The sequence below is a fragment of the Pan troglodytes genome, chromosome 1 (genome assembly GCF_028858775.2).
Source record: "Pan troglodytes isolate AG18354 chromosome 1, NHGRI_mPanTro3-v2.0_pri, whole genome shotgun sequence".
Taxonomy (NCBI): Eukaryota; Metazoa; Chordata; class Mammalia; order Primates; family Hominidae; genus Pan; species Pan troglodytes.
In genome coordinates, this window is record NC_072398.2 from 163,587,065 (window position 1) to 163,613,794 (window position 26,730).

The following is a 26,730-nucleotide window of genomic DNA, read 5'->3' on the forward strand; positions in this document are numbered from 1 at the left end:
AGCTCCCATGCGCCACCTTTTAGGAATCTCCACATGTTCAGCTATCTGGACGCTCTCACGCTCTCTGAATCCAGTCCTCTTGGGTTTTGCTTTTTGTTGTCTTTTAAGACAGTGTTGCCCTGTCGCCCAGGCTGGAGTGCAGTGGCATGATCTTGGCTCACCCCAACCTCCACCTCCCTAGTTCAAGCGATTCTCATGCCCCAGCCTTCCAAGTAGTCGAGATTATGGGCATGTGCCACCATGCTTGGTTAATTTTTGTATTTTTAGTGGAAATGGGGTTTTTGCCATATTAGCCAGGCTGGTCTCGAACTCCTGGCCTAGAGTCATCCACCCACCTCGGCCTCCAGAAGTGCTGGGATTACAGGTGTGAGCCAACCACACCTGGCCCTCTTGGGTTTTTATGGAAGCTTCATGACATCAGCCTTCCTTCTCCCAGGGTATGGGTGGGACCCTCTCATGGGAGGGTCTTAAGACTCACAATTGGAAAGGCAGGGGAATGTTAGAGTGAAAGGAGGGTAGGAGAAGGTCAGAGGCCGGTCCCTGAGGCCTGACACACCCAACATAGCAAAAGACTAAGGAGGGCTACGGGAGTTATTGTTATGGGACATCCATAACAATGGATGGAGTCCCCATCGAGACCCCAAGAGGGGATTCTTGGATCTTGAGCAAGAAAGAATTTGAGGTGAATCCACAGAGTAAAGCGAAAGTAAGTTTATTAAGAAAGTAAAGGAATGAAAGAATGGCTACTCCATAGAGCAACAGCGTGGGCTGCTCAATTGAGTATACTTACAGTTTTGTTGTTGTTGTTGTTGTTTGTTTGTTTGTTTGTTTTTTTGAGACAGTCTCGCTGTGTTGCCCAGGCTGGAGTGCAATGGTGCAATCTCGGCTCACTGCAACCTCCACCTCCCGGGTTCTAAGCGATTCTCGTCTCAGCCACCTGAGTAGCTGGGATTATAGGCACATGCCACTATGCCTGACTAATTTTGTATTTTTAGTACAGATGGGGTTTCACCATGTTGGCCAGTCTGGTCTGGAACTCCTGACACCTCAGGTGATCCACCCACCTCAGCCTCCCAAAGTGCTGGGATTACAGGCGTGAGTCACCATGCCTGGCCTGAGTTATTTCTTGATTATATGCTAAACAAGAGGTGAATTATTCATGAGTTTTCCAGGAAAGGAGTAGGCAATTCCCAGAGCTGTGAGTTTCTCCCCCTTTTAAACCCTATAGGGTAACTTTCTGACATTGCCTTGGCATTTGTAAACTGTCATGGAGGGAGTGTCTGTTAGCATGTTAACATATGCATATTATATGCTAATTATATGCATTATAATTAGCATATAATAAGCGTGAGGATGACCAGAGGTCACTTTCGTCACCATCTTGGTTTTGGTGGGTTTTGTTTGGCTTCTTTACCACAACCTCTTTTATCAGCAGGGTGTTTGTGACATCTTGTGCCAACCTATCTCATCCTGTGACTAAGAATGCCTAACCTCCTGAGAATGCAGCCCAGTAGGTCTCAGCCTTATGTTACCCAGCCTCTATTCAAGATGGAGTTGCTTTGGTTCAAACACCTCTGACATCAGGAGCCCGCAACCATGGATGGAAACCAATATATATCATTATAAGACCACAAAATTGCAATTTTCCTGAGGAATGAAAGCCTAGCTGTATGTTGGTGAGTATCACCTAGATCTGGTGAACCTAGTAACTTGGTTTGGGGTTTTTACTAGTGGTGGGGGGCAGGGGGTAGAAGGGCAGATTGTGAAAACCGCTTGGGGCAATGGCAGAACAGAGTTACCCATCTTCTGTCATTCATGGAAAGAGGACACCTTATCTGGCAGAGTGAGCTGCCAAAGACATGCTCAAATACGTCTTTAAAATGAGAAACACCCCTCCATGCATCACAATGGTGCTGTCAACAAATGGGAGAGAATGGGGTTTGGGAAGGAAAATGAACGAATGCAAACAATTGTTGCAATAAGGAGGAAATGGGCACAGATGGGCTGGCTTCTGGAATAGAAAGAATAAGACAAAGCAGTGGCAAGTGATACCGCTGCGAAAAGACAATCAGTCTAAGCCAAAGGGAAAAGTCAAGCTGGGAACTGCATCAGGCAAAGCTGCCTCCATTTTATTCCCCTTCTCCCCTGAAAAACTGCATACTTTCCTCACAATTTGCCTACGAGGGCTTCAAGATCTTTACTCTAAAACAGTTCTGTTGAATTTCACCATAGCTGATCTTCACAAGTGTGGGACAAAGGATACACAGAACTCAAAGTCACCCCTCTGTTCACCTGAGCTACCTCCTTCTCACCTGTAAACTGTGTATTTAGTAAAAGGCTGATCAAAACCCCAAAAGAATGCAATCTTTTGTCTCTTATTTACCTATGACCTGGAAGCCCCCACTTTGAGTTATCCTGCCTTTCCAGACCCAGCCAATGTACATCTTACATATGTTGATTGATGTCTTATATCTCCCTAAAATGTGTAAAACCAAGCTGTGCCTTAACCACTTTGGGCACATGTCCTCTGGACCTTCTGAGGGTGGGTCATGTGTGTCCTTAACCTTGGCAAAATAAAAACTTTTTAAATTAATTGAGACCTTTCTCAGATACTTTTGGGTTCATGATGCTTACTTTTTTATTGGTAGCTACTATGGACCAGGCATGATGCTGGTGCTGGGGAAACACTGCCAAAGTTCCTGCTTTCAAGTTGTCTGCAGTCCAACAGAGAAAGTAAGTATATGGAAATCACGCTAAGGAGGCCTCAGCATCCTTAGGAGTCTTTAGGAGTCAAGGAAGGATTCCTTAAAAAAAAAAAGAAAAATTCTTTTTTTTTTTTGGGAAGACAAATGAGGACTGCAGTATCATATGAGACTTTAAGGGAAAGAAAAGGATGGGGAGGTTAAATGGGAGACTTGGTAAAATGGGGTGTTGTAGACACAAGGGAGGGGAGGAGAATAGTGGCTGAGATGGATGAGAGATAATCAAAAGGAAACCAAAGACAGGAAAAACCAGGTATTGTAAGAAAACAGTGAAGTTAGCTCCCATTGCCAAAAGATAATAGGTTGTTCCGCTTCTGAGGAGGTGGCCTTGTCTGTCACGGTTTGTGCCAGTCAAGGGCATGTCCTGGGTACAGGCAAGCTACAGTGATGCTGAGAGGAAAGGAACCATTGGGGGTGCCGCACAATAATAGCTAAATAGAGTGGAATAGAAATAGAAAGGAAGGAACTTTTCAAAAAAAGCCTGAGAAAACTATAGGTGTTAAGTTTGGAATTTCAGGAAACAAGGATGTATCAAGAGTTCCAACCTGAAGAAGCAGAGCAACTGTCCATCGCTCAGTTTCTAGAGCTCTGAGGGAAATCTGGAAAACCTAAAGCCCGAGAACAGTTATTTCTACAGGACTGGGGTATGCATGGACAAGTTTTTAGTTCTGCACGTTAGGCAAGAAGTACACATTTACAACAAGTACTTTGTTAAATGAAAATCCAGACGATGATGGGGAAGCCATCTCAGTTCCAGTGTTCATGTGGGAAGGGGTAGGGGGTGGACCCCAGGCTTGACAGGAATTTAAGAAAAAGTATTTTGGATCTTTTATCCTGTTCTTTAGGGAAGAGCATTATTAGCAGTTTAGACCAAGACTTCTCCACTAGTTTGACAGAAGTGCCTATGGTGAAGAGACAGAGGCAGCAATGGGCTAGGGAGGGTGGCAAGCCAGGGGCCACAGCTTTAAAGAGCAAAACATGGATCATGTTCCAAGTCCATGTTGTGGAAAAGAGAGTTATCTTCCAGGCTCAACTTGAGCTGGCAGAGGACCAGCTCAATATCTTCTCCGGGAATGAAAGCTGTGCCTTTGGGAACAGGGGACAGACAACTTCTGAGGACAACCTCAGAGGTTGGGGTCTTAGACCCTGAGACAGCCCTGGTCCTGAAGGCAGGGCCTGCTGCAGCAAAAAGGAGAGGAAACAAGGGGTCAGGGAGCCTTTGGTCTAGCCCTTTACAAGACACCCGAGATTCAGAGGGGGAGGCTGGGTTGCCCAAGGTACTATGGTACTATGGTGAGTTTACAATATAGGTCTTCACCATCCAGCTGCCCTTGATTTGCTGAAAGAGGATGAAGCCAAAATAAAACAATAAACCAGCAAATCTAGGAAAAAGGTACATTTTTTTTTTTTTTTCTTTTTTGAGACAGAGTCTTGCTCTGTTGCCCAGGCTGGAGTGCAGTGGCTCACTGCAAGCCCCACCTCCCAGGTTCATGTCATTCTCCTCCCTCAGCCTCCCGAGTAGCTGGGACTACAGGCGCCCGCCATCACGCCCAGTTAATTTTTTAAAAAAATATTTTTAGTAGAGATGGGGTTTCACCATGTTAGCCAGAATGGTCTCGATCTCCTGACCTCATGATCCGCCTGCCTCAGCCTCCCAAAGTGCTGGGATTACAGGCATGAGCCACCACGCCCGGCCAGAAAAAGGTACATTCTTAGACTTCTACAAATGAGACCAGTCATGACCACCTTGGGGGCCCTTTTACATTGGTGTTTACCAGTGTCTTTTATGTCTTCATCTATAGAACTAGGTTGATTTGTTTTGAAGGCTCTCAATAATCTAGGAGCCATCTAGAGCTGTGCACTCCAATACAGTAGCCACTAGCCATGTGTGGCGATTTAAATTTACAATCAAAATTTAATTCCTCAGTCAAGCTAAACACATTCCAAGTGATTAACAGCCAATGTGCCTAGTGTCTAATGTACTGGACAGTGAGTGCAGAGGTAGAACATTTCCATCATCTCAGGAAGTTCTGTTGAACAGTACTGATCTGCTGTGTACAGCCTGCTGTGTAGCAGGTGCTTTAGAAATAGTCATTGCATGAATGGTCCTCTAGACTGTATGCCATTACTACTAAGAGCTGTGGTTTCTACTCTCCTCCTCATTTCCCTTTCTGGCCAGCATACCAAGAAAGTTACTAGGAATTCAAGTTGGAGTCTCTAGGTCCACACAGTGAAGGATGTAATTTTAAGGCCCTGGGAAAGGCAAGATGAGGCATCTGAGTGAAGACCAACTCCCAGTTCCTAAGACTCCCCTAGAGCTGGCTTGCCTGTCCTCTAGCTGCAGCCAGATCGATGGTGGCACCCAGAGATGACAGCTGCTGGAGCAGGGGCTGGGGGAATTGGGGCAGGCTGTGCTGGTTGAGGGCACACTGACGTTAAGGCTTGAAGCCTCACCACTCAGAGCATGAGGGAGTCACACCTCATCTTTAACTGATCCAGAGTCAGCTTATCACCACAGGAGAAGGTGAGTGGGTGAAGAGAACTTGAGGGGAAAACAGAAAGGGAGATGTGCTGAGGCTCCAGTTCTTCCAGAGAGTCAGCGAGAGGCGCCTCATGTGAGGGGAGGTCATCTATGTTGGAGGGTAAGTAGCCATCGTGGGTGGGAAGGTCACCTGCTGGGAGCACCGTCCAGGGACAGGCTGGGTTTTCTGGCTTTGGGTCTGAGCCCCTGCTCTCCAGCACCTTGTACAGATCCACCAGTTGTCTGCTCTCAGCTTGGAGAGCTCTTGGAGGTGGTGGGCTTGAGGCACTGTGCATCATGTCTTTCTCAGAGGCCTGATGACCTTGGATTCCTTTTTCCCTTTGTGGCCAGTTGGAGCAGGGGGGACGTCTGAAAACTGGGGTCACTTGATGAAGGACTTCACTGATGACCAGCGGTTCAGGATCTTCAGGCATGGGCCAGTCTATCAGGAGCCTGTCCAAGGGCAGCTGTGTCTTCTCCTGAGAGAAAGGAGGAGGAAGAGGCTCACACTGCTGTAGAAGTGACCTTCACAACCTATTTCTCCAGGGTTCCCAAAGGCCTCACAACCTGCACTGTCTCCTCAGCCCTGGCTGGAACATGGTGGGCACTGGAGTTTGCTAGGTAAGAGAAACAGTTAACATTGTTGGGGAGGCAGAGGGGCAGGAGCCGGAGACTCCTCTCAACCCCCAGCTAGTGAGTGATTCACTGCCCTGCTCAACCTTCAACCTGTTTCTTTCTTTCTTTTTTTTTTTTTTTTTTTTCTTGAGACGAAGTCGCCTTCTGTCACCCAGGCTCAAGTGCAGTGGTATGATCTCGGCTCCCTGTAACCTCCGCCTCCCAGGTTCAAGCAATTCTTGTGCCTCAGCCTCCCGAGTGGCTGGGATTATAGGCATGTGCCACCATGCCTGGCTAATTTTTATATTTTTAGTAGAGACAGGGTTTCACCATGTTGGCCAGGCTGGTCTCGAACTCCTGACCTCAAGTGATCTACCCACCTTGGCCTCCCAAAGTGCTGGGATTACAGGCATGAGCCACCATGCCCAGCCCCGTTTCTAATGTGAACCAAGCTGTACTACCTGCTTTTCCTCGAGGACAGAGGGCACCAGAGATGCAAAGGAAAGGCTGAGACTGCTTCTGTCTTGGGGAGGAGGCAGTGAAGCCTTTAGGATCACACTAAACAGGTGATGAAGGGACACGAGAGCTGAGCTGAGTCCTGAGAGATGTGTGGTGTTTTCCAGGTAGGGAGGTGCTGGCAAGGAGGACTGGTGTATTTTGGAACCTGCTAGTTATTTCTTATGACTGGTAGCCCGAGGCTTCAGAAATAGGAGGTGGTCACATCACACAGGGCCTTTTAAGTGATGCAAGGGTGTTTGTGCCTTGAGAGAACTACCGAAAGGTTTCAGGCAAGGTAATATTCCTTGTCAGATCTGCTTTTAAGAAAGACTACTTTGGAATAACATTTTTAGAAGAAATTTTCATCTTTTTTTGCCTTTAGCTAATTTTGTTTGTAACAGACTAAATTAGCTTATACTTTTGTTACTTAATTAATTCTCTCACTTATTTTCTCTTAGCATTCTGCCGGTGACCAGCTCTTCAATGTCCTATCTCTTTCCTTTCCGAACTTGCTGCCAATTCCTGAGTCCAAGTCCTTGGCACTTTATTAACGTTTTTAAAAAACTGGGCTTTAATTGGGGTCTCTTTGCATCCTAGAAACAATCCTATACACTGGCTGCCTGATCTTTCCCAAGCAGAGGGTCCAGAGCCTCTGCTGACTTGGCTTACATGCACAGTCAAGATTCCAGCATTGGCCTGGCAATTGGTTCCTGCCCTTCCTCCACCTCTCTGTCTTTCTCTTCAGAAGCTGCTCTTTCAACCACTGTCCCGGTCTTACTAATCATGCCCTTCTCTCAGTGCCCCACACACTTTTGCTTCCACTGCCGGCCTTCACCCTGCTTGTGTGTGCCTCCCACTGTCCCCTGCTTCGTGCCTTCTCCTTCCGTGAGGCCCCTGGTGACTGTTCCTTCCCCTGGATGCCCGTTCAGTGAAGAAACCACTGTTAGGTTCTTGGCATGTGATACTTTGTGCTGTCACTTTTTTTACATGTCTGTAAGCCATGTGTGCACAGGGACCATGTCTTACAGGAGGAGTAGGATGACAAAAAATAGCCGTGGGACAAGGCACACCCTGGGGACTAGTCCCAACTCCAACACTGTAGCCTGGGAAAAACCAATCAACCTCTCTGGGATCTCAGTTCTCTCATTTGTCCAGTGACAAGTTGTGCAAGAGGGGTTTGGTCTGGATCATCTTCTTACATCCCCTCCCTTGCCTTGGACATGGCAAGTGTCAGGAAAGTGAACAATGGCACTGTCTCAGAACAGATTTCCACAAAGGGCCCCGCCAAGCTAGAGGATGTGTGTTTGCGTTTCACTTCGGGGAGACTGCTCTTTTCTGATCACTACCCAAACTGGCCCTGGCACGTGGGTCTGGCTCGGAACACAGCTGGCAGCTCTGGGAAGCTGAGCTGCCAAAGTGCTGCTACCACAGATGTGGGAAAGATTACCCCCTGTGCGGAAATGGCTTGTCGTTTTCACAAGGTGAGGTGTTTGCTCTGCTGTCAGGAGAGCAACTCTCACGGCTTTTACAAAGCGGGCCCTCTGGCTGCCAAGTCCTCGGGGGCAGGCCTCTTAAACCACTGTCAGTTCAGGAACCTCATGGACACTATTTTAAGCTTTTACAAGCTAGATAACACTCCAGCAATCCCCTTTATGATTTGGCCTTTTCCTTCAGAGCTTTAGGGCACATGGTGGTGTAGCCACATCTTAAGAAACAGTAGGGGAGGGAAGGCCTGAGAGCTCAAAGCACATTTGCTAGGAGGGGAGGACACACTATTGTGTTTCTGTTGTCTGCCTCTGCCTAGCACCTGGAGAGCAGTTTCCTTTCTAAAAACAGTCCACCTTCTTCAAGGGTCAAGCCACATGGGGTTCTAAGGCCATCTCAAGGCCTTCATCCTCGAGGCCATATTTAAGCTGCTTAATTTTTAAAATTTTCTAATTCACTGGTTATTTTTGCAAAAAAATTATATGCACACAGTTTTCTTAAGATATTCTAGGCCAGGTGTGGTGGCTCATGCCTGTACTCCCAACACTTTGGGAGGCTGAGGCGGGTGGATCACTTGGGGTCACCAGCCTGGCCAACATGGTGAAACCCCATCTCTACTAAAAAAATACAAAAAAATTAGCCAGGCGTGGCAGCGTGCCCCCTGCAGTCCCAGCTACTCAGGAGACTGAGGCAGGAGAATGATGTGAACCCGGGAGGCGGAGCTTGCAGTGAGCCAAGATAGTGCCACTGCACTCCAGCCTGGCGACAAAGCGAGACTCCGTCTCAAAAAAAAAAAAAAAGATATCTAAAAGTTCAAAGGGACTATGTAATGAAAATTAAGTGGCCTTCATACTCTCAACCCTCTCCCTGGAGGCAACCACCAGTATCCATTTCATATGTATCATAGTGGGCTTCCAGAAATATCCTGTGCCCATGCTGCAGATGTATGAGTGTGTGTAAAATCGCCCTTATTTTTATATAAATAAACCCACTTTGGACAATTGTGATAAATATTGCTCTTTTTACTTTTAAGTATCTTGTAGATCTTTAGGCACATATAGATCTATCTCATTTTTTTAGTTTTTGCCTAATACCCCATTGTATGGATGTACCCAAAAAGTTTAATTTGCATCCTGGTGCACCTTTACATTATGTCCGAGTTTTTGCTTCTATTGATAATGCTGCAATGAATACACTTATACTACACAACTTTGGGCATATGTATACCAATTTCTATCACCTTCCTCCTGTCTTACTTTTAATAAGTCTCTTCAGCTCAGAGGTGTAGACTGCTAGAAACTCTCTCCTCACCCCGTGTTTAAAGATCCTTTAAAATGTGTAGTGCAATGATAGGCAGCATATCCTGCTTGGATATGAGTCCAGGATCCACCATGTACTCGCTGACTAACATTGGGCAAGTTATGTAGTCCTCTGTGCCTCAGTTTCCTCATGCGGAAAATGAAGATAATCATACAACCTCATGCCGGGCACGGTGGCTCACGCCTATAATCCCAGCACTTTGGGAGGCCGAGGCGGGTGGATCACGAGGTCAGGAGATCGAGACCATCCTGGCTAACACAGTGAAACCTCATCTCTACTAAAAATAAAAATAAAAAAAAATTAGCCGGGCATGGTGGCGGGCGCCTGTAGTCCTAGCTACTCGGGAGGCTGAGGCAGGAGAATGGCGTGAACCTGGAAGGTGAAGCTTGCAGTGAGCCGAGATTGCGCCACTGCACTCCAGCCTGGGCAACAGAGCAAGACTCCGTCTCAAAAAAAAAAAAAATCATACGACCTCATAGAGATGTTTATGGGTTAAATGTTAACGTATGAAAATGTTTTCAAAAGTGCCTGGTACATAGAAGATAATATATCTAAATTATAATAATGAATGTATAATATTATTATATAATTATATATTATATGACAGAATATAGAAAATATATAATTATATAACCTGTATATTATATATATAAAATAGTAATAGCAGTTTGTATACATATATATAAAACAGCAGTTTGTGTGTGTGTGTGTGTGTGTATAGACACACACACACACACACACAAACTGCTGTTATTATCACTATTTTTGCTGTTGTAACTTAATAGGGATGAAATCCCTCAGAGGAGACTTAAATTATGGGTCTTCTTGGGAAGAAAGTGAATGATCTTTGTCTTATATGACCCATGTGCTTTACATGGCATCTTATTTAATCCTCACAGTGGTAAGTAAGAATGATACTGTCAACTCCTGTTTTATTGAGGCTGAAACTTGGGCTCAGATAGTTGGGCAAGTTGCCCAAGAGTCACACACATAGTAAGTGGCAGAGGCAGGGGTGGCCTCTGGGCTTGATTTCAAAGGCACTAAACTATAGTGACTTAAATGCCTAAAGAAGCTGTGGCTGGGATCCACTCTTTTTTTTTTGAGTGGAGGTTGGGACTATGGACCACTGGCTTCTGGCCTGAGGAAGGGTGTGGATGACAGAACATACTCGGTAGTTGGAGAGAAGCATCTTGAGCAAGGAGTGTTATAAGGTCTTGGAAAGGGAGCCTGGAGTTGTCAAAGCCCCAGGTGATGGGAGGAATATTGACTTGCCACTTCTCTCTCCTATTTCTCCCCTTAAATGTAGTCTTCATATTCAGATACTTTCAACTTCCAGACCCTCCACCAGGGATGGCCCATCTTGCCCACTGTGAGCTTTCTCACCTCCTTTCCTGGGCTGCAGCAGTTCCCTTCACTTCCTTTACTCTCCCCTCTCTCATCTGCCAGCTGATCAACCTCTCCTTTAAAACCTTTTCTTTGCACAATGGAATGATGTACTGGCTTCTTGCCCAAACCAAAATAGTATGGGTTCTATTTATCTTTTCTATGCTTGGACAGGAAAATCAAAATCTTCAGTTCTCTTGAATTTTGGATGACTCAATGCTCAGGCTAGTACTCAACAAATGGCAAAAAAAAAAAAAAAAAAAAAGTTTGCTTTCTTCTTTTGAAATAAGTTAGGTGAGGAGAACAGGAGAGCAGTTTGGTGAGAAGGGGAAAGTGAGGCATACTGAGGTATAAAAAGCTAGGGGGTTTTAGTCTTATGATCATAAACTTCAGAAGATTCCTGTGCCTGGTTTCTCTTAAGTTCAGGAATTAAAATGAGAGTGATGACTCAGTGGTAGCCAAGCGTGAATAACTTAAGCTCAACCATAGGATCTCAGCACCCAGGCTTCCTCGTAACTACAATGGAAAACTTAGATGTGGTGATCACTAGAACTCCACTGACTGACCACAGAGGAATTGTACCTTACCTCTGCAATGGGATATTTCTTAGCACAAGTGCTATTTGCTGGATCTGGAATTTCTCTGCTACACCACTGAGGTCTGAGGGCTGCTAGGAGAACAAACACCCTATAGATAAAGAAAACAGTGACATTTCCTTAGGTGTGCACACAGTGGCATGGAAGCACAGGTTCTCAGTGCAGTAACTTCAGTGTAAGGGCTGCTTTTGTATGCAAATAAAAGGTAAACACTGAAAGACAAAGATGATTTATCATCCAAGACTACGGTAGTTTTCTGTAAAATTACAACACAGCCACTTGGGGTTTGCTAAATAAACCATGGAACTTTTGATCAACCTAATATTTAGCAATCTATCACTAGCCAGCTATGCATTCATTCAACAAATATTGATTGAACCCCTAATATGTGACCAGCACAATGCTACCTGCGAAGCATTGAAGATGACATGTTCCCTACCCTTACTATTTAGCTAATTAGAATATTTACAAAGAGTTTGTAATGACAGGTAAATTATGTGAACAGTTGAAAAAAAGACGGGATTCAAAATGGTATAAATAGCTTGAACACAACCATGTTAAAAATGCCAAGAAAAAAGTATTATAGGGAAATATCTGAAATATCTATTAACAGTGATTGTATTTGGCAATAAGAGGAAATACAGGTCTTTTATGATGTAGAAGGAAAAATCCTAAAAACATTTCTTATAAGTGCATGTGCCTTATTTTTTTTAAAGTTCATGAACAATATGAAACATTTTTAAAGACTTGGCTTTGATAAGCTTTGATTTTTTTTTTTGTTTTAAAAGTATGCTTTACAATTTGTCTAACCTTTTGAAGTAAGAGATGTGGCCATGTGACTAGGTTTTCTCCAAAGAAATATGAGCAGAAGTGTCTGTGATCTCATAGAGATCATGCAGATGAGGACAATACCTAAGGAATGGTATGCCAAAAAGATGGAAGAAAACTGAGTCCCCAAATAACTATGGAGCACAGCTGTCCACCAGTCTGGATACCTTACCTCAGGGCTGTTATATGGAAGATAAATAAAGTATTATTTAAGCCACTGTGCTTTGGGTCCTCTTTTTTTTTTTAAGGCAGTTTAGCCTGCACTGCAACTGATCTTCACAATTTCCATGAAGAGGATGCATGTGATCCTAGTTGACTCCTTTTGAATTAAACTTTTTCAAAGTCTACCCAAAGAGAGCTTCACGTTGAAGTATCTATCACACATTAGATCTTCAATAAATGTACAGCCTGTTAGACAAGTTCAATGGCTGGTAGAATGACTTTGAGTTAGAGGTCAAAAGACCTCTTCTCTTACTTTACACAGCATTTGAAGAAAACTTTGTATTGAATAACCAACTCATTAAAAATCTTTTCTTTGAAAAATAATACATGTTTACTAAGGAAATTCTAAAAATATAATTAAACAAGAAAAACTAAAATCACCTACAATTATATCCCCAGATATAAACACCATTAATATTGTGGTTTAAGCTGGGTGCGGTGGCTCACGCCTGTAATCCCAGCACTTTGGGAGACTGAGGTGGGTGGATCAGAGGTCAGGAGTTCGAGACCAGCCTGGCCAACATGGTGAAACCCCATCTCTACCAAAAATACAAAAAGTAGCTGGGCGTGGTGGCGGGCACCTGTAGTCCCAGCTACTCAGGAGGCTGAGGCAGGAGAATCGATTGAACCCAGGAAGCAGAGGCTGCAGTGAGCCAAGATCATGCCACTGCACTCCAGCCTGGGCGACAGAGTGAGACTCTGTCTCAAAACAAAACAAAACAAAAATATTGTGGTTTATATCCTTGGGGCACAGAGTAATTGCCACCCAATATTCATTTTCCCCTCCTTCTTAGGAAGAGGACCCAGATTTACTAGGACGACAATGCACTTGGCTGAAGTACCACAGTTTTGTTTTCTTTTCTTGCAGCTCTACCTTAAAGGAAAAACCACAGTGTTTTTTTTGTTCTTATTGCCGTTTTAGGCTGGAGTGCAGTGGCGCAATCTCAACTTACTATAACCTCTGCCTCCTGTTCAGGTGATTCTCATGCCTCAGCCTCCCGAATACCGGGACTACAGGTGTGCACCACCATGGCTGACTAATTTTTGTATTTTCAGTAGAGACAGAGTTTCACCATGCTGTCCAGGCTGGTCTTGAACTCCTGACCTGAGGTGATCTGCCTGCCTCAGCCTCCCAAAGTGCTGAGATTACAGGCATGAGCCCCGGCGCCCAGCCTCAGTCATGTTATTTTGACTTTTATATTATATATAACCAAATTTAATGCTAACTGATATATCTTACATTTGCATCTGTGTGTATGCACTATTTTTAAGAAATGAAAGTACATATTGTTTGGCAGGCTGCCTTTTAAATGGAACATGGTAAATATTGTTCATACCATTTAATTTCTTTCTTTTTTTTTTTTTTTGAGACAGTCTTGCTGTGTTGCCAGGGTGGAGTGCAGTGGTGCAATCTTGATTCACTGCAATCTCCACCTCCCAGGTTCAAGTGATTCTCCTGCCTTAGCCTCCTGAGTCTCAGCTGGGACTACAGGCTCGTGCCACCACACCCAGCTAATTTTTGTATTTTTAGTAGAGATGGGGTTTCAACATGTTGGCCAGGATGGTCTCCATCTCCTGACCTGGTGATCCGCCCGCCTCAGCCTCCCAAAGTGCTGGGATTACAGGTGTGAGCCACTGCGCCCGGCCTGCCATACTATGTAATTTCTACATCATCTTTCATGGACACATAATATGTTATAGTACAAGATATATCAGGATTTAGTTAACCAATCCCTTATCATTGGGCGTTTAGGTTGTCTCAAATATTTTTCTTTTCTGAAAATTATTACAGTGAACATATTTTCCACTAAATATCTGCAGACATCTATAATAGAATAGGCTTGGTGCAGTGGCTCATACCTGTAATCCCAGCACTTTGGGAGGCTGAGGCAGGTGGATCACTTGAGGTCAGGAGTTCGGGACCAGTCTGGCCAACATGATGAAACCCTGTCTCTAATAAAAAATACAAAAATTATCTGGGCATGGTGGTGGGCACCTGTAATCCCAGCTACTCAGGAGGCTGAGGCAGGACAATTGCTTGAACCCGGGAGGCGGAGGTTGCAGTGAGCCAAAATCACACCATTGCACTTCAGCCTGGGCGACAAGAGTGAAACTCTGTCTCAAAAAAAATTTTGGGGGGGGGAAAAAAAATATATATATATAAAATACATTTCTAGTTAGAGATTGTTAGATCAAAAGATATATTTTTAAGGATTTGACACATACTTTCACCGAAAGTGGTCAAATAAGTTTAGTCTCTCACCAGGAATGTGTGAGAGTGTCCATTTCCCTGACCCATGGCAGCAACAGCTATTATCATTTTTTAAAAGCCTCATTTACCCACTTGGTAGGTGTAACCAACTCACTTTTGCTGGAAGTAATGCGTTGAGAAAATGCCCACCATGATGATAGCAATGCAAATGCTTGGTGCCACAAACGCCATCCAATTGGCTTTACCTGAAAAGTTAGGAAATCCTGTGACTGAGTGAGTTATCGCCAATGAACATTTCAAAATCCTGATTGGTGTATGCGCCCTCTGGGCCTTACCCACAGTTCCTGGGCAGCTGTGCTCAAGAACAAGGTAAATTCACTTTTGTCTATGCAGTGCGGGAAATGGGACCCTAAGGGGACCAATTCTATGGTTCCAAGAGGAGCTCTGGCCCTACAGGGCTCCTCCGACTCACAGGGTCAGAAAGAATGGAGGTACGGAATGCAAAGTACAGTTGTGAATTGGGAGCCTTGTCTTAGTCCTGGCTGTGCCGCTAGCAGATGTGTAATCTGTGGACTTCAGTTTATTTCCTTCTTTTTTTTTTTTTTTTTGAGATGGAGTCTCACTGTGTCTCCCAGGCTGGAGTGCAATGGCACAATCTCGGCTCACTGCAATCTCCGCCTCCCGGGTTCAAGCGATTCTCCTGCCTCAGCCTCCCGAGTAGCTGGGACTACAGGCGTGTGCCACCACGCCCGGCTAATTTTTGTATTTTTAGTAGAGACAGGGTTTCACCATATTGGCCAGGGTGGTCTTAAACTCCTGACCTCATGATCTGCCTGCCTCGGCCTCCCAAAGTGCTGGGATTACAGGCGTGAGCCACCATGCCCGGCCTGGACTTCAGTTTCTTGATCTATAAAATGCGAATGGTGACATGTACCTTGCTGGTTGTCATGAAGATCAGAGATGGTATATTTAAAGCACATGGCAGTGTGTCTGAATATAGGAGGTCCTCAAGAAACAGTAGCTATTAATTTTAGCAAAGTATGGCATAAGCCTTTATCTAGCTAGGGTGATTGTGAAATGTTTGAAATGTTTGAAATTGTGCCTATTCTTTCCTATGAAAAGAACTACAGCATTTTACTACTTATTGGAATTGGCCATTAATTCATCCAGCACTTGCTGAGTAGTAACCAGGTAACAGGCTCTGTTAGGTGCTGGGATACAAAGATAAATAGGACATGGCTCTGCTGTCTAAAGAAGTCATGCATATAGTATAGGATACAGATGTGTGAACATGTAAACAATAAGCCATGATGCCATGGTGATATGGTTTGGCTGTGTGCCCACCCAAATCTCATCTTGAATTGTAATTCCCATAATCCCCACATGTGGTGGGAGGGACCCACTGGGAGGTAATTGAATCATGGGGGCAGTTACCCCACGCTACTCTTCTCATGCTATGAGGGAGTTCTCACAAGAATCTGATGGTTTCATAAGGGGCTTTACCCCTGCTTTGCTCTCATTCTTCTCTCTCCTGCTGCCTTGTGAAGAAGGATGTGTTTGCTTTCCCTTCAGCCATGATTGTAAGTTTCCTGAGCCCTCCCTAGCCATGCTGAATTATGAGTCAATTAAACCTCTTTCCTTTATAAATTACCCAGTCTCAGATATGTCCTTATAGCAGCATGAGAACAGACTAATATAGTAAGTAAATTGGTACCATAGAGAGTGGGGTGCTGCTGTAAAGATACCTGAGAATGTGGAAACAACTTTGGAAATGGATGAAGGCAGAGGTTGGAACAGTTTGGAAGGCTCAGAAGAAGACAGGAAAATGTGGGAAAGTTTGGAATTTCCTAGAGACTTGGAGGGCTGAGAAGACAGGAAGATGTGGGAAAGTTAGGAACTTCCTAGAGACTTGTCAAGTGACTTTGACCAAAATGCTGGTAGTGATGTGGACAATGAAGTTGAGAATGAGGTGGTCTCAGATGGAGACGAGGAACTTGTTGGGAACTGGAGTAAAGGTTACTCTTGCTATGCAAACAGACTGGTGGCATTTTGTACCTGCCCCAGAGATCTTTGGAACTTTGAACTTGAGAGAGATGATTTAGGATATCTGGCAGAAGAAATTTCTAAGCAGCAAAACATTCAAGAGGAAGCAGAACATAGAAGTTTGGAAAATTTGCAGCCTGATGATTCAATAGAAAAGAAAACCCTATTTTCTGGGGAGAAAGTCAAGCTGGCTGCAGAAATTTGCATAGGTAATGAGGAGCCAAATGTTAATTACCAAGACAATGGGGAAAATATCTCCTGAGCATGTTAGGAACCTTCATGACAGCCCCTCCCATCACAGGCCTGGAGGCCTAGGAGGGAAAAATGGTTTTCAGGGCTGGGTCCAGGGCCCCCACTTCTGTATGCAGCCTTGGGACTTGGTGCTCTGCATCCTAGCCACTCCAGCTGTGGCTAAAAGGGACCAACATACAGCTCAGGCCGTTGCTTCATAGGGTGCAAGCCCCAGGCCTTGGCAGCTTCCATGTGGTGTTGGGCCTGTGGGTGTGCAGAGGTCAAGAGTTCAGGTTTGGAGAACTTTGCCTAGATTTCACAGGATGTATGGAAGTGCCTGGATGCCCAGGCAGAAGTTTGCTGCAGGGGCGGAGCCCTTATGGAGAACCTCTGCTAGAGCAGTGTGGAAGAGAAATGTGGGGTGCAAGCCCCTACACAGGGTCCCCACTGGGCACTGCCTAGTGGAACTGTGAAAAGAGGGCCACTGTCCTCCAGACCCTAGAATGGTAGATCCACTGACAGCTTGCACCATGCACCTGGAAAAGCTGCAGACACTCAATGCCAGCTATGAAGGCAGTTGGGAGGGGGCTGTACCCTGCAAAGCCACAGAGGTGGAGCTGCCCAAGGCTGTGGGAGCCCACCTCTTGCATCAGCATGACCTAATGTGAGACATGGAGTTAACCTATTTATGCCTGAGGTTGCAATTTTTTGAATTTTTGCATGAGTGAAAAATCTGACCTTGGCAATGACCTTGAGCAGTAGGATATAAACAACTCCCACATGCTTAGCATTCCAATAATGGAACACTAGACATAAGTGGGTCTAGGCAGGAGATCATTTTGGAGCTTTAAGATTTAATGATTGCCCTACTGGATTTTGGACTTGCATGGGGCCTATAGCTCCTTTGTTTTGGCCAATTTCTCCCATTTGGAAGGGGTTTATTTTCCCAATGCCTGTACCCCCTTTATATCTAGGAAGTAACTAGCTTGTTTTTGATTTTATAGGCTCATAGGTGGAAAAGACTTGCTTTGTCTCAGATGAGACTTTGGACTTGGACTTTTGGGCTATTACTGGAATGGCCTAAGACTTCAGGGGACTGTTCAAAATGCATGATTGTGTTTTGAAATGTGAGGACATGAGGTTTGGGAGGGGTCAGGAGTGGGATGATATGGTTTGGCTGTGTCCTCACCCAAATCTTATCTTGAATTGTAGTTCCCATGATCCCCACATGTGGTGGGAGGGACTTGCGGGGAGGTAATTCAATCATGGGGGCAGTTATCTTCATGCTGTTCTCATGATAGTGAGTGAGTTCTCACAAGAATCGATGGTTTTCTAAGGGGCCTTTCCCCCACCTGGCTCTCATTCTTCTCTCTCCTGGCACCTTGTGAAGGACATGTTTGCTTTCCCTTCTGCCACGATTATAAGTTTCCTTAGGCTTCCCCAGCCCTGTGGAACTGTGAATCAATTAAACCTCTTTCCTCTATAAATTATCCAGTCTCAGGTATGTCCTTATAGCAGCGTGAGAACGGACTAATTCACATGGGATATGTATGAAAACAGGGGTATATGCAATGTCCACAGCAGTGTAGCAGAGAACAGCATGGAAAACTGGCTCACAAGTAGCAGAGGAAGGTTTTGCAAAAGGCACAATGTCAAAAGTTTAGAGTTGATTAGCTGGGCATGGTGGCAGGAGCCTATAGTCTCAACTACTTGTGAGGCTGAGGCATGAGAATCACTTGGGCCCAGGATTTCGAGGCTGCAGTGAGCTATGATCATGCCACTATACTCCAGCCTGGACAATAGAGTGAGACCCTGTCTCAAAAAAAAAAAAAAAAAATGTAGAGTTGGAGGATGAATAGGAGCCAGCTAAATGGATAAGCTAACAAAGGAAGACCAGACCAGAAAAAAAAAAACTATGCAAAGGCATGGAAGGAGGGAACAGCCAGTACTTTCAGGCGACTGCAGAAAGTCTGGTCTTGCTCCATAATGAATGCTGAAGTGTGTGGCAAAGGATCAAACTGGATGGGTAAACAGGACCATGTGTACCTGGCAAGTATGGAGTTTGAGTTCTAGCTTGAAGGCCCCTGGGGAACCACTGATGAGTTACAACAAGAGAAGTAATGCCAGCATCTGGAGTCTTGCAGAAAGACTCCTCTTCTGATTGAATGAAAAACAGGCTGGGAGGGAGAGTGAGCAGGAGGAGCTAGAGGCCAGAGACCTGTTAGGACCCATGAGAAGTGTCAACAGGGCTGAATAGGGAAGTTAATGGAGGTAACCTTTTTTCTACCCCATACAATCAGGAGGATCTGGCCTTCCTTTCTTTTTTAATTGAGATGGGGTCTTGCTATGTTGCCCAGGCTGGTGTGGAACTCCTGTGTTCAATCAATCCTCCCACCTTGGCCTCCCAAAGTGCTGAGATTATAGGTGGGAGCCACGGCACTTGGCCAAATCTCACGTTTCTTCAGCATCTGCTTTCCTTTCTGGGCAGATAGAACAAGTTTGGAGTAAAACCAGTAGCAAGATGCTGAGTCCTTTTTTGTTTTTATTTTTTTTTATTTTTGAGACAGAGTCTCACTCTGTCACCCAGGCTGGAGTGCAGTGGTGCGATCTCAGCTCCCTGCAACCTCTGCCTCCTGGGTTCAAGTGATTCTCTTGCCTCAGCCTCCCAAGTAGCTGGGATTACAGGCGTGTACCACCGCTCCCACCTAATTTTTGTCTGAGTCCTTAATCCACATTAATCGAGCAAGTTAACTTTCTTTCTTTTTTTTTTTTTTTGAAACATAGTCTCACTCTGTCGCCCAGGCTGGAGGGCAGTGGTGCCATCTCGGCTCACTGCAAGCTCCGCCTCCTGGGTTTATGCCATTCTCCTGCCTCAGCCTCCCGAGTAGCCAGGACTACAGGCGCCCGCCACCATGCCCGGCTAATTTTTTTGTATTTTTTTAGTAGAGACGGGGTTTCACTGTGTTAGCCAGGATGGTCTCGATCTCCTGACCTCGTGGTCCGCCCGCCTCGGCCTCCCAAAGTGCTGGGATTACAGGCACGAGCTACCGTGCCCAGCCGCAAGTTAACTTTCATGGGAGTGCTGGGGAGATAAGAAGAAGTCTTGTCAATTTCCCAGTGGAGAGTTTCCTGGTATAGAACAACAAAGTCTCTTGAATGATCAACTTGATGCTTCATGTCACAAAGCAAGAACAGCTTGTTTTATGCTTAGAGCAGATGCAAATGAGCATTGCTAGAGAGAACAGTGTAACTTAGCTGGTGGAGGGAAGCCCATGCTAGCTGGGTCACTTATTCATCAGACTCAAATTTAATTTAAGCAACTCAAATCTGAGTTTGATTTGTAGTTCTGCCACTTACCACTTCCATGACCTTGGGTAATCTTTCTGTACCTTAGTCCCCTCACTTTAAAAAAGGCATGATAATCCTTCATTTTTAAATACATTTCATATTGAGTGTCTGGTAGGATGGGGTAGGTATAACCATGTAATTTTGGTAAGGAAATATTAACAAAAGTATGTGTTGTAGGTTGAACTGGGTGATCCTCAAATTTGTATGTTGAAGTCCTAAACCCCCAGCCTCAGAATGTGACCTCATTTGAAATTAGGATCATTGCATATATAATTAAGATGAAGTTATACTGGAGTAGAGTGGGCCCCTAATCCAATATGACTGGTGTCCTTATAAGAAGGAGACAATTTGGACACATGGAGAATGCCAGATGAAAGCAGAGACCTACAAGCCAAGTAATATCAATGACTGCCTGCAAATTACTGGAAAAGAGGAGAGAGGCCTGGAATAGATTCTCTCTCATAGCCCTCCGAAAGAACCAACCCTGCTGACACCTTGATCTTGGACTTCTAGCCTCTAGAACTGTGAGACAATAGATTTCTGTTGATTAGGCCACTCAGTTTGTGGTGCTTCGTTACAGCAGCCCCAGCAAATTAATGTAGTATACAAAGCGCTTAACAGAATGACTGTTGCATATGCAATAGCTGCTATTATTATTGTTGATGTGATTCTCATCATTTGTGTACAGATACTTAGTAAGCGAGTACTGTGTGCTGGCCACCATGCTAGGCCTTGAAGACAGAGGTAAACAGATATCAGTCCTTGACTACAGGATTCAGAGTTTTGAGTAGGAGTTAAATGTAAGTGCATTATGTAAGGAGCATTTGGGAAGGCTTCCTGAAGGAGGAAGGATTTCCGATAAATTTTGAAACATGAGTAGACATTGTCTCCAGGAAGATAGTAGAGTGGTAAAGCATTCTATTTAGGAGAAACAGCAAGTGTAAAGTGACAGCAAGAAAGTTTTTAGTGAATTAAAGAAAATCTGATTATCTCTATACCAAATGTAATAGGAGTGCATGCCTGTGCAAGAATCCAGGGTGGACTCATCATCCTTAACACTGCCTCTCACCTTGCAGACAAAATTCCCTCTCATTTCCGTGGGAACTTTCGCCAGCAGCTGTCAGAGCTGTCATCCACAGGACATATGTCACTCGGGGCTGCAAGCTGTTTATTGGATGTGAATTTTGGGAGACTCTATAGGGAATTTCTGAAAGGAAGATAAAGGAAGAAAGGCATGTATTAAAGGATATGGCTTTTAATGTAGGCTTCTACTCATTCTTACTCTTTAATGCTTCATTTAATTTGGAAGGAAAAAGCATTTTGCTATTTTAAAATAGTCCAAATTCCTCAGTACTTAATACCTTAATAGGCCCTAGACATCGTCATTTATGGACATCTCACTCCACAGCATATTAAACAAATTATTTTTTTGTAGTAAAATCTTTTATTTTTACTTTATTTTCTAATTTTCTCTTTTTTGTGTTTTGTGGTAAAATCTTTTGAATAAATTTTTGTTATTTTGCTTTTGAAAATATTTAGCTAAAGTTAACTCCCTTTATTTCCAATGATGATAACATTTCTAGTATTTATCAGGCTTATTTGGGAGTTCTGGAGGAGAAATGTTAAATTTACAAATTGTTTTCAAGGCTATGGAACTTTTTTTTTTTTTTTTTTTTTGAGACAGGTTCTTGCTCTGTCGCCCAGGCTGGAGAGCAGTGATGTGATCTCGGCTCACTGCAACCTCCGCCTCCTGGGTTCAAGCAATTCTCCTGCCTCAGCTTCCCAAGTAGCTGGGACTACAGGTATGTGCAACCATGCCCAGCTAATTTTTGTATTTTTAGTAGTGATGGAGTTTCACCATGTTGGCCAGGCTGGTCTCGAACTCCTGACCTCAAGTAATCTGCCTGCCTCAGCCTCCCAAAATGCTGGATTACAAGTGTGAGTCACTGCGTCCGGCCAGTTATGAAATTTTGTATTTTGTATTTTTTTTGAGATGGAGTCTTGCTCTGTCGCCCAGGCTAGAGTGCAGTGGCACGATCTTGGCTCACTGTAACCTCCGCCTCCTAGGTTCAATCAATTCTCCTGCCTCAGCCTCCCAAGTAGCTGGGACTACAGGTGTGTGCCACCATGCCTGGCTAATTTTTGTATTTTTAGTAGAACGGGGTTTCACCATGTTGGCCAGGCTAATCTTGAAATCCTGGCCTCAAGTGATCTGCCCACCTCAGCCTCCCAAAGTGCTGGGATTATAGGCGTGAGCCCCCACACCCAGCCTATGTAAGTTTAACAATTAATGAAACAGACATTCACTTAACATTTTTTTTTTTTTTTTTTTTTTGAGAAGAGTCTTGCTCTGTCACCCAGGCTAGAGTACAGTAATATGATCTTGGCTCACTGCAACCTCCGCCTCCCGAATTCAAGCAATTCTTCAGCCTCAGCCTCCTGAGTAACTGGGATTATAGGCACACGCCACCATGCTTGGCTAAGTTTTGTATTTTTAATAGAGATGGGGTTTCACCATGTTGGTCAGGCTGGTCTCGAACTCCTGACCTGGTGATCTGCCCGCCTCAGCCTCCCAAAGTGCTGGAATTACAGGCATGAGCCACATCACCTGGCCTCACTTAACATTTTTAAACTTTGATTTTGCACTTTTCCATTTGTAGGCTCTAGGCCCTGAGCTTAATGAGGATCTTATTCAGTCTGACATAAAATCATTAAAAACTAGAGCACCGATACTTAGATTAGATTTATTTGGCAGCTGTAAACCTAGATTACCAGTTCCTTATGTTCTCAACACCCCTGCAGTTTTCTCTGTAGGGAAGATTTTGTGTTTTGAGTAATACACTGATGCTGTTTTTTAATCTAAGAAACATGAGTGTAGGTAGCCTTTAATGAATAGACAATCTTCTCCAGTGGCCTGTTGGGTTTGGATTTTGGAGTGACCTTTCAAAAGCTGGGGAGGATGGCAGAGTCAAGGCCAGCACTCTAGCAGAAGTAGCCTGTGTCAACTAAAAACAAAATAGACAAATTTCAATAGGTTTTTGTTGTTGTTGTTGTTTGTTTTGTTTTTTAAGATGGAGTCTCACTCTGTCACCCAGGCTGGAGTGCAATGGCACAATCTCAGTTCACTGCAACCTGAGTTCAAGCAATTCTCCCACCGTGGCCTCCCGAGTAGTTGGGATTACAGGCATCTGCCATCATGCCTGGTTGATTTTTGTATTTTTGTAGAGACGGAGTTTCACCATGTTGGCCAGGCTGGTCTTGAACTCCTGACCTCAGGTGATCCGCCTGCCTCAGCCTCCGAAAGTGCTGGGATTACAGGCGTGAGCCACCGCACCCCGCCGAGTTTCAGTTGGTTTTGAGGTTCATTTTGCCAACTTTGAGGTTGAGGTTGAAAAAGAAACACAAATTACAATAGGATCTGTGACCTGTGCTGAGGACCTCAATATTTAAAAAGGAAAGAGAGGGGAAACTGGGAAGGAAAAAAATGGGTGGGGGGTGGGGAAGATAGGCAATGAGGCAAAGTGGTCTTGTGAGGCTTTGATTAGCATTCAGTGAATCTACATTTTACATGTGAAAGGAGGGGTAAAGGGTCAATTATGCATTTTTCTGGAACTCAGTAAATCTATGTTTGACATAAAATAAAGTAAGCATGTGAAGTTACAGCTATCTGTTTGGTAACAAAAGAAAGGCAGTTTTTGCATGACTCAGCTCCCAAGCTTATCTTTTCTTTTGGCATAGTGAGTTTGGGGTCTTGAGATTTTATTTTCCTTTCACACCTGCTAGCTCATTGAGATGACTTCATCTATGCTGGTGATCACAGGGAAAACTAGAACTCAGCGTCATATACTCAACATATACTGGCTCACAAACTCCAGGGCAAGTCAGAGATGTCTTGCATGCTGAATTTATTTCAACAGTCATAAATATGAGTGCCTACACTGGACAAGGCACTGACAATACAAAAGCATAGAATCTGCCTCAAAGAGTCCACGATCTAATGGGGAAAAGAGACCCCTTCCATTATCCCGTCCCTGCTTACTATGGGTAATCAGCAAGATGAAGTCCTATAATATTACCTCTACTCCACCCAAAGGGGTTGAGGCTCATGCAGATAATTTATTCACCATGACTATCACAGAATTTCTATAGTTTACATCCTGTTGAGAAAAGTCCTTGTAGAAAATTCTCAAGTCTACTCTAGCCTGGTGAGATTGCTTGCATAGACTTAAGCTATATGATTGAACTCAAAAAGCCCTTTCTCTATTCCTAACACAGGGGATTAAAAAATTAATTTTAGAGAGACCTTCTGTTCCTCCTGCTGCAGCAGAACATCAGCAAGTGTCAGGGAATCAACTGTCCAACTCTGTGAGGGCATCCTTAACTCTGGGAGTGAAATGAGATATTGGAACAGAAGGGAAGGGATTTGTGTGGGTTGCTGGGCCAATAAAGTTTATCCAAACACACACACACACACACACACACACACACACACGCACACATATTAGGAGAACAAAAATAGAAGCTCTATGGGAAGAGGCAGTGAGGAAGATGATGGTGTCAGCAGTTTGGTTGGCAAAATAGGCTGAATAGAAGAAAGAAGTCAAGCAGGAAATACTGGTCCTGCTCCCTCTGGGCTGTGATCTCTGGCAGAGATAAAAGAGGCCATTCAATCCTTGGCGGTCTGAAAACTTACACTCAGCGTGGTTCAATGATAAAGGCACCAGTGTAGGAAGATGTGATAGTTGCCAGTCGTTGGAAAGGCTGTAGATAGGAAGGTCAAGTGGTACTAGACAAAACAGCTGCACTGCTACTGGAAACAAGTTTTTAACGATCTACATTGGATTTCACAAAGGGTAGAGTGGTATTCAGCTGTTTATTTTTATGAAGCACCTACCATGTGTCTGGCTGTATTCTAGGTATGAGGAGACAATGGTGAGCAAATTGCCATGGCTTCTTCCCTTAAGATGCTTAGAGACTGTTGGCAAACACTACTAGGCAGTAGCAAAGTATAATGTGTTCTCCAGTAGAAAAATGTGCTGGCCAGCCAGGCGCGGTGGCTCACGTCTGTAATCCCAGTACTTTGGGAGGCCGAGATGGGCAGATCACGAGGTCAGGAGATTGAGACCATCCTGGCTAACATGGTGAAACCCCGTGTCTACTAAAAATACAAAAAATTAGCCGGGCTTGGTGGCGGGTGCTTGTAGTCCCAGTTACTCGGGAGGCTGAGGCAGGAGAATGGCGTGAACCCGGGAGGCAGAGCTTGCAGTGAGCCGAGATTGCGCCATTGCACTCCAGCCTGGGCAACAGAGTGAGACTCTGTCTCAAAAAAAAAAGAAAAAGAAAAAGAAAAATGTGCTGGCCATGGCTCTACTGGTGCACATGGCAACATGGCAATATGGACAAGCTTCCAGAGGAGTGGCTGTGCACAGATCCACCCATATAACTCATTACAATCCAGATACCTGGGTTCCTCCCTGGCTCTACACCTTACCTCCTCTGCCAAGGCAGGTCCTTCATTTTTTGCCCTTACTGTGCTCCACATATGCCCTTAATACTGCTGCCTGGTTAATGGTGCTGAAACACCAGTAAGATGGGGCCATCAAGGCAGAACACCTTCCTGCTTTGCCTTTCTCCCTCCTCCTCAACCTACCACCTCCTACCACTCTCTAGAAAGTGCCCTTGTGAATTCACCAATGATTTCTGGTTGCCAAATGCAGTAAGTAGTTGTCAGTCCTTGATTATGACAGTTACATCCCTTTTGTGTACTTTTCCTTTTTATTTTTCACTCTTTGAGACAGAGTCCATCTCTGTCGCCCAGGCTGGAGTGCAGTAGTGCGATTTCAGCTTACTGCAACCTCTGCCTCTTGGGCTCAGTGATCCTCACACCTCAGCCTCCTGAGTAGCTGGGATTGCAGGCACACACCACTATGCCTGGCTAATTTTTTGTAATTTTGGTAGAGACAGGGTTTCACCATGTTGCCCAGGCTGGTCTTGACCTATTGGGCTCAAACGATCTGCCCACCTCGGCCTCCCAAAGTGCTGTGATTACAGGCATGAGCCACCATGCCCAGCCTCCTTTTGTGTGCTTTTCTATCTCCCTCATAGACTGTGAGCTTGTTGAAGATAGGGAATAGGTCTTATCCATCAACAGATACTTACTGAATTAAATGGAAATTTAACCTAACCTAGTATAAAATAGGACTGTGAATCTGCACTCTCCCTCCCCTTTTAGCTTATTTTTAAATACCCTTATGCAGGCTTTAGAGTCATCAGATTTGTGACAAAATAAGGAAGGCATTTTCTTCAACATCCATAAGAGCAGCTTTAAGAATCAACAGACTCAAGAGGCTTTGACTATTAAAGTAGATGGCTTACTGTTAAAAAAAAAAAAAAAAAAAAAAAAAGAGGCTGGGCTGGGTGGCTCACGCCTGTAATCTCGGCACTGTGAGAGGCCAAGGCAGACGGATCACCTGAGGTTAGGCATTCAAGACCAGCCTGGCCAACATGGTGAAACCCCTCCTCTACTAAAAATACAAAAATTAGCAGGGCATGGTGGTACATGTCTGTAATCCCAGCTACTCAGGAGGCTGAGGCAGGAGAAGCACTTGAACCCAGGAGGTAGAGGTTGCAGTGAGCTGAGATCGTGCCATTGCACTCCAGCCTAGG

At 44.6% G+C, this 26,730-nt stretch overlaps 1 protein-coding gene across 31 annotated transcripts in view; it reads right to left on the reverse strand.

The window, feature by feature from the left end:
* Window positions 1-2,613: 2,613 nt before the first annotated feature.
* Window positions 2,614-26,730, reverse strand: part of IL12RB2 (interleukin 12 receptor subunit beta 2) — a 90,470-nt gene continuing 66,353 nt past the window's right edge. For 17 of the 31 annotated variants that reach the window (XM_009460316.5, XM_001163965.7, XM_063800631.1 and 14 more), the window contains 4 exons: window positions 21,134-21,271; window positions 14,597-14,687; window positions 11,172-11,271; window positions 4,144-5,762 (listed from right to left, as the gene is read on the reverse strand). In XM_009460316.5, the coding sequence (XP_009458591.1) occupies window positions 5,220-5,762; window positions 11,172-11,271; window positions 14,597-14,687; window positions 21,134-21,271 (872 nt within the window). In that variant the 3' untranslated portion in view covers window positions 4,144-5,219. Of the gene's footprint in view, window positions 2,805-4,143; window positions 5,763-11,171; window positions 11,272-14,090; window positions 14,184-14,596; window positions 14,688-21,133; window positions 21,272-26,730 lie in introns of those variants that run through there. The other 14 variants (XM_063800618.1, XM_063800619.1, XM_063800648.1 and 11 more) reach the window with 5 other exon arrangements.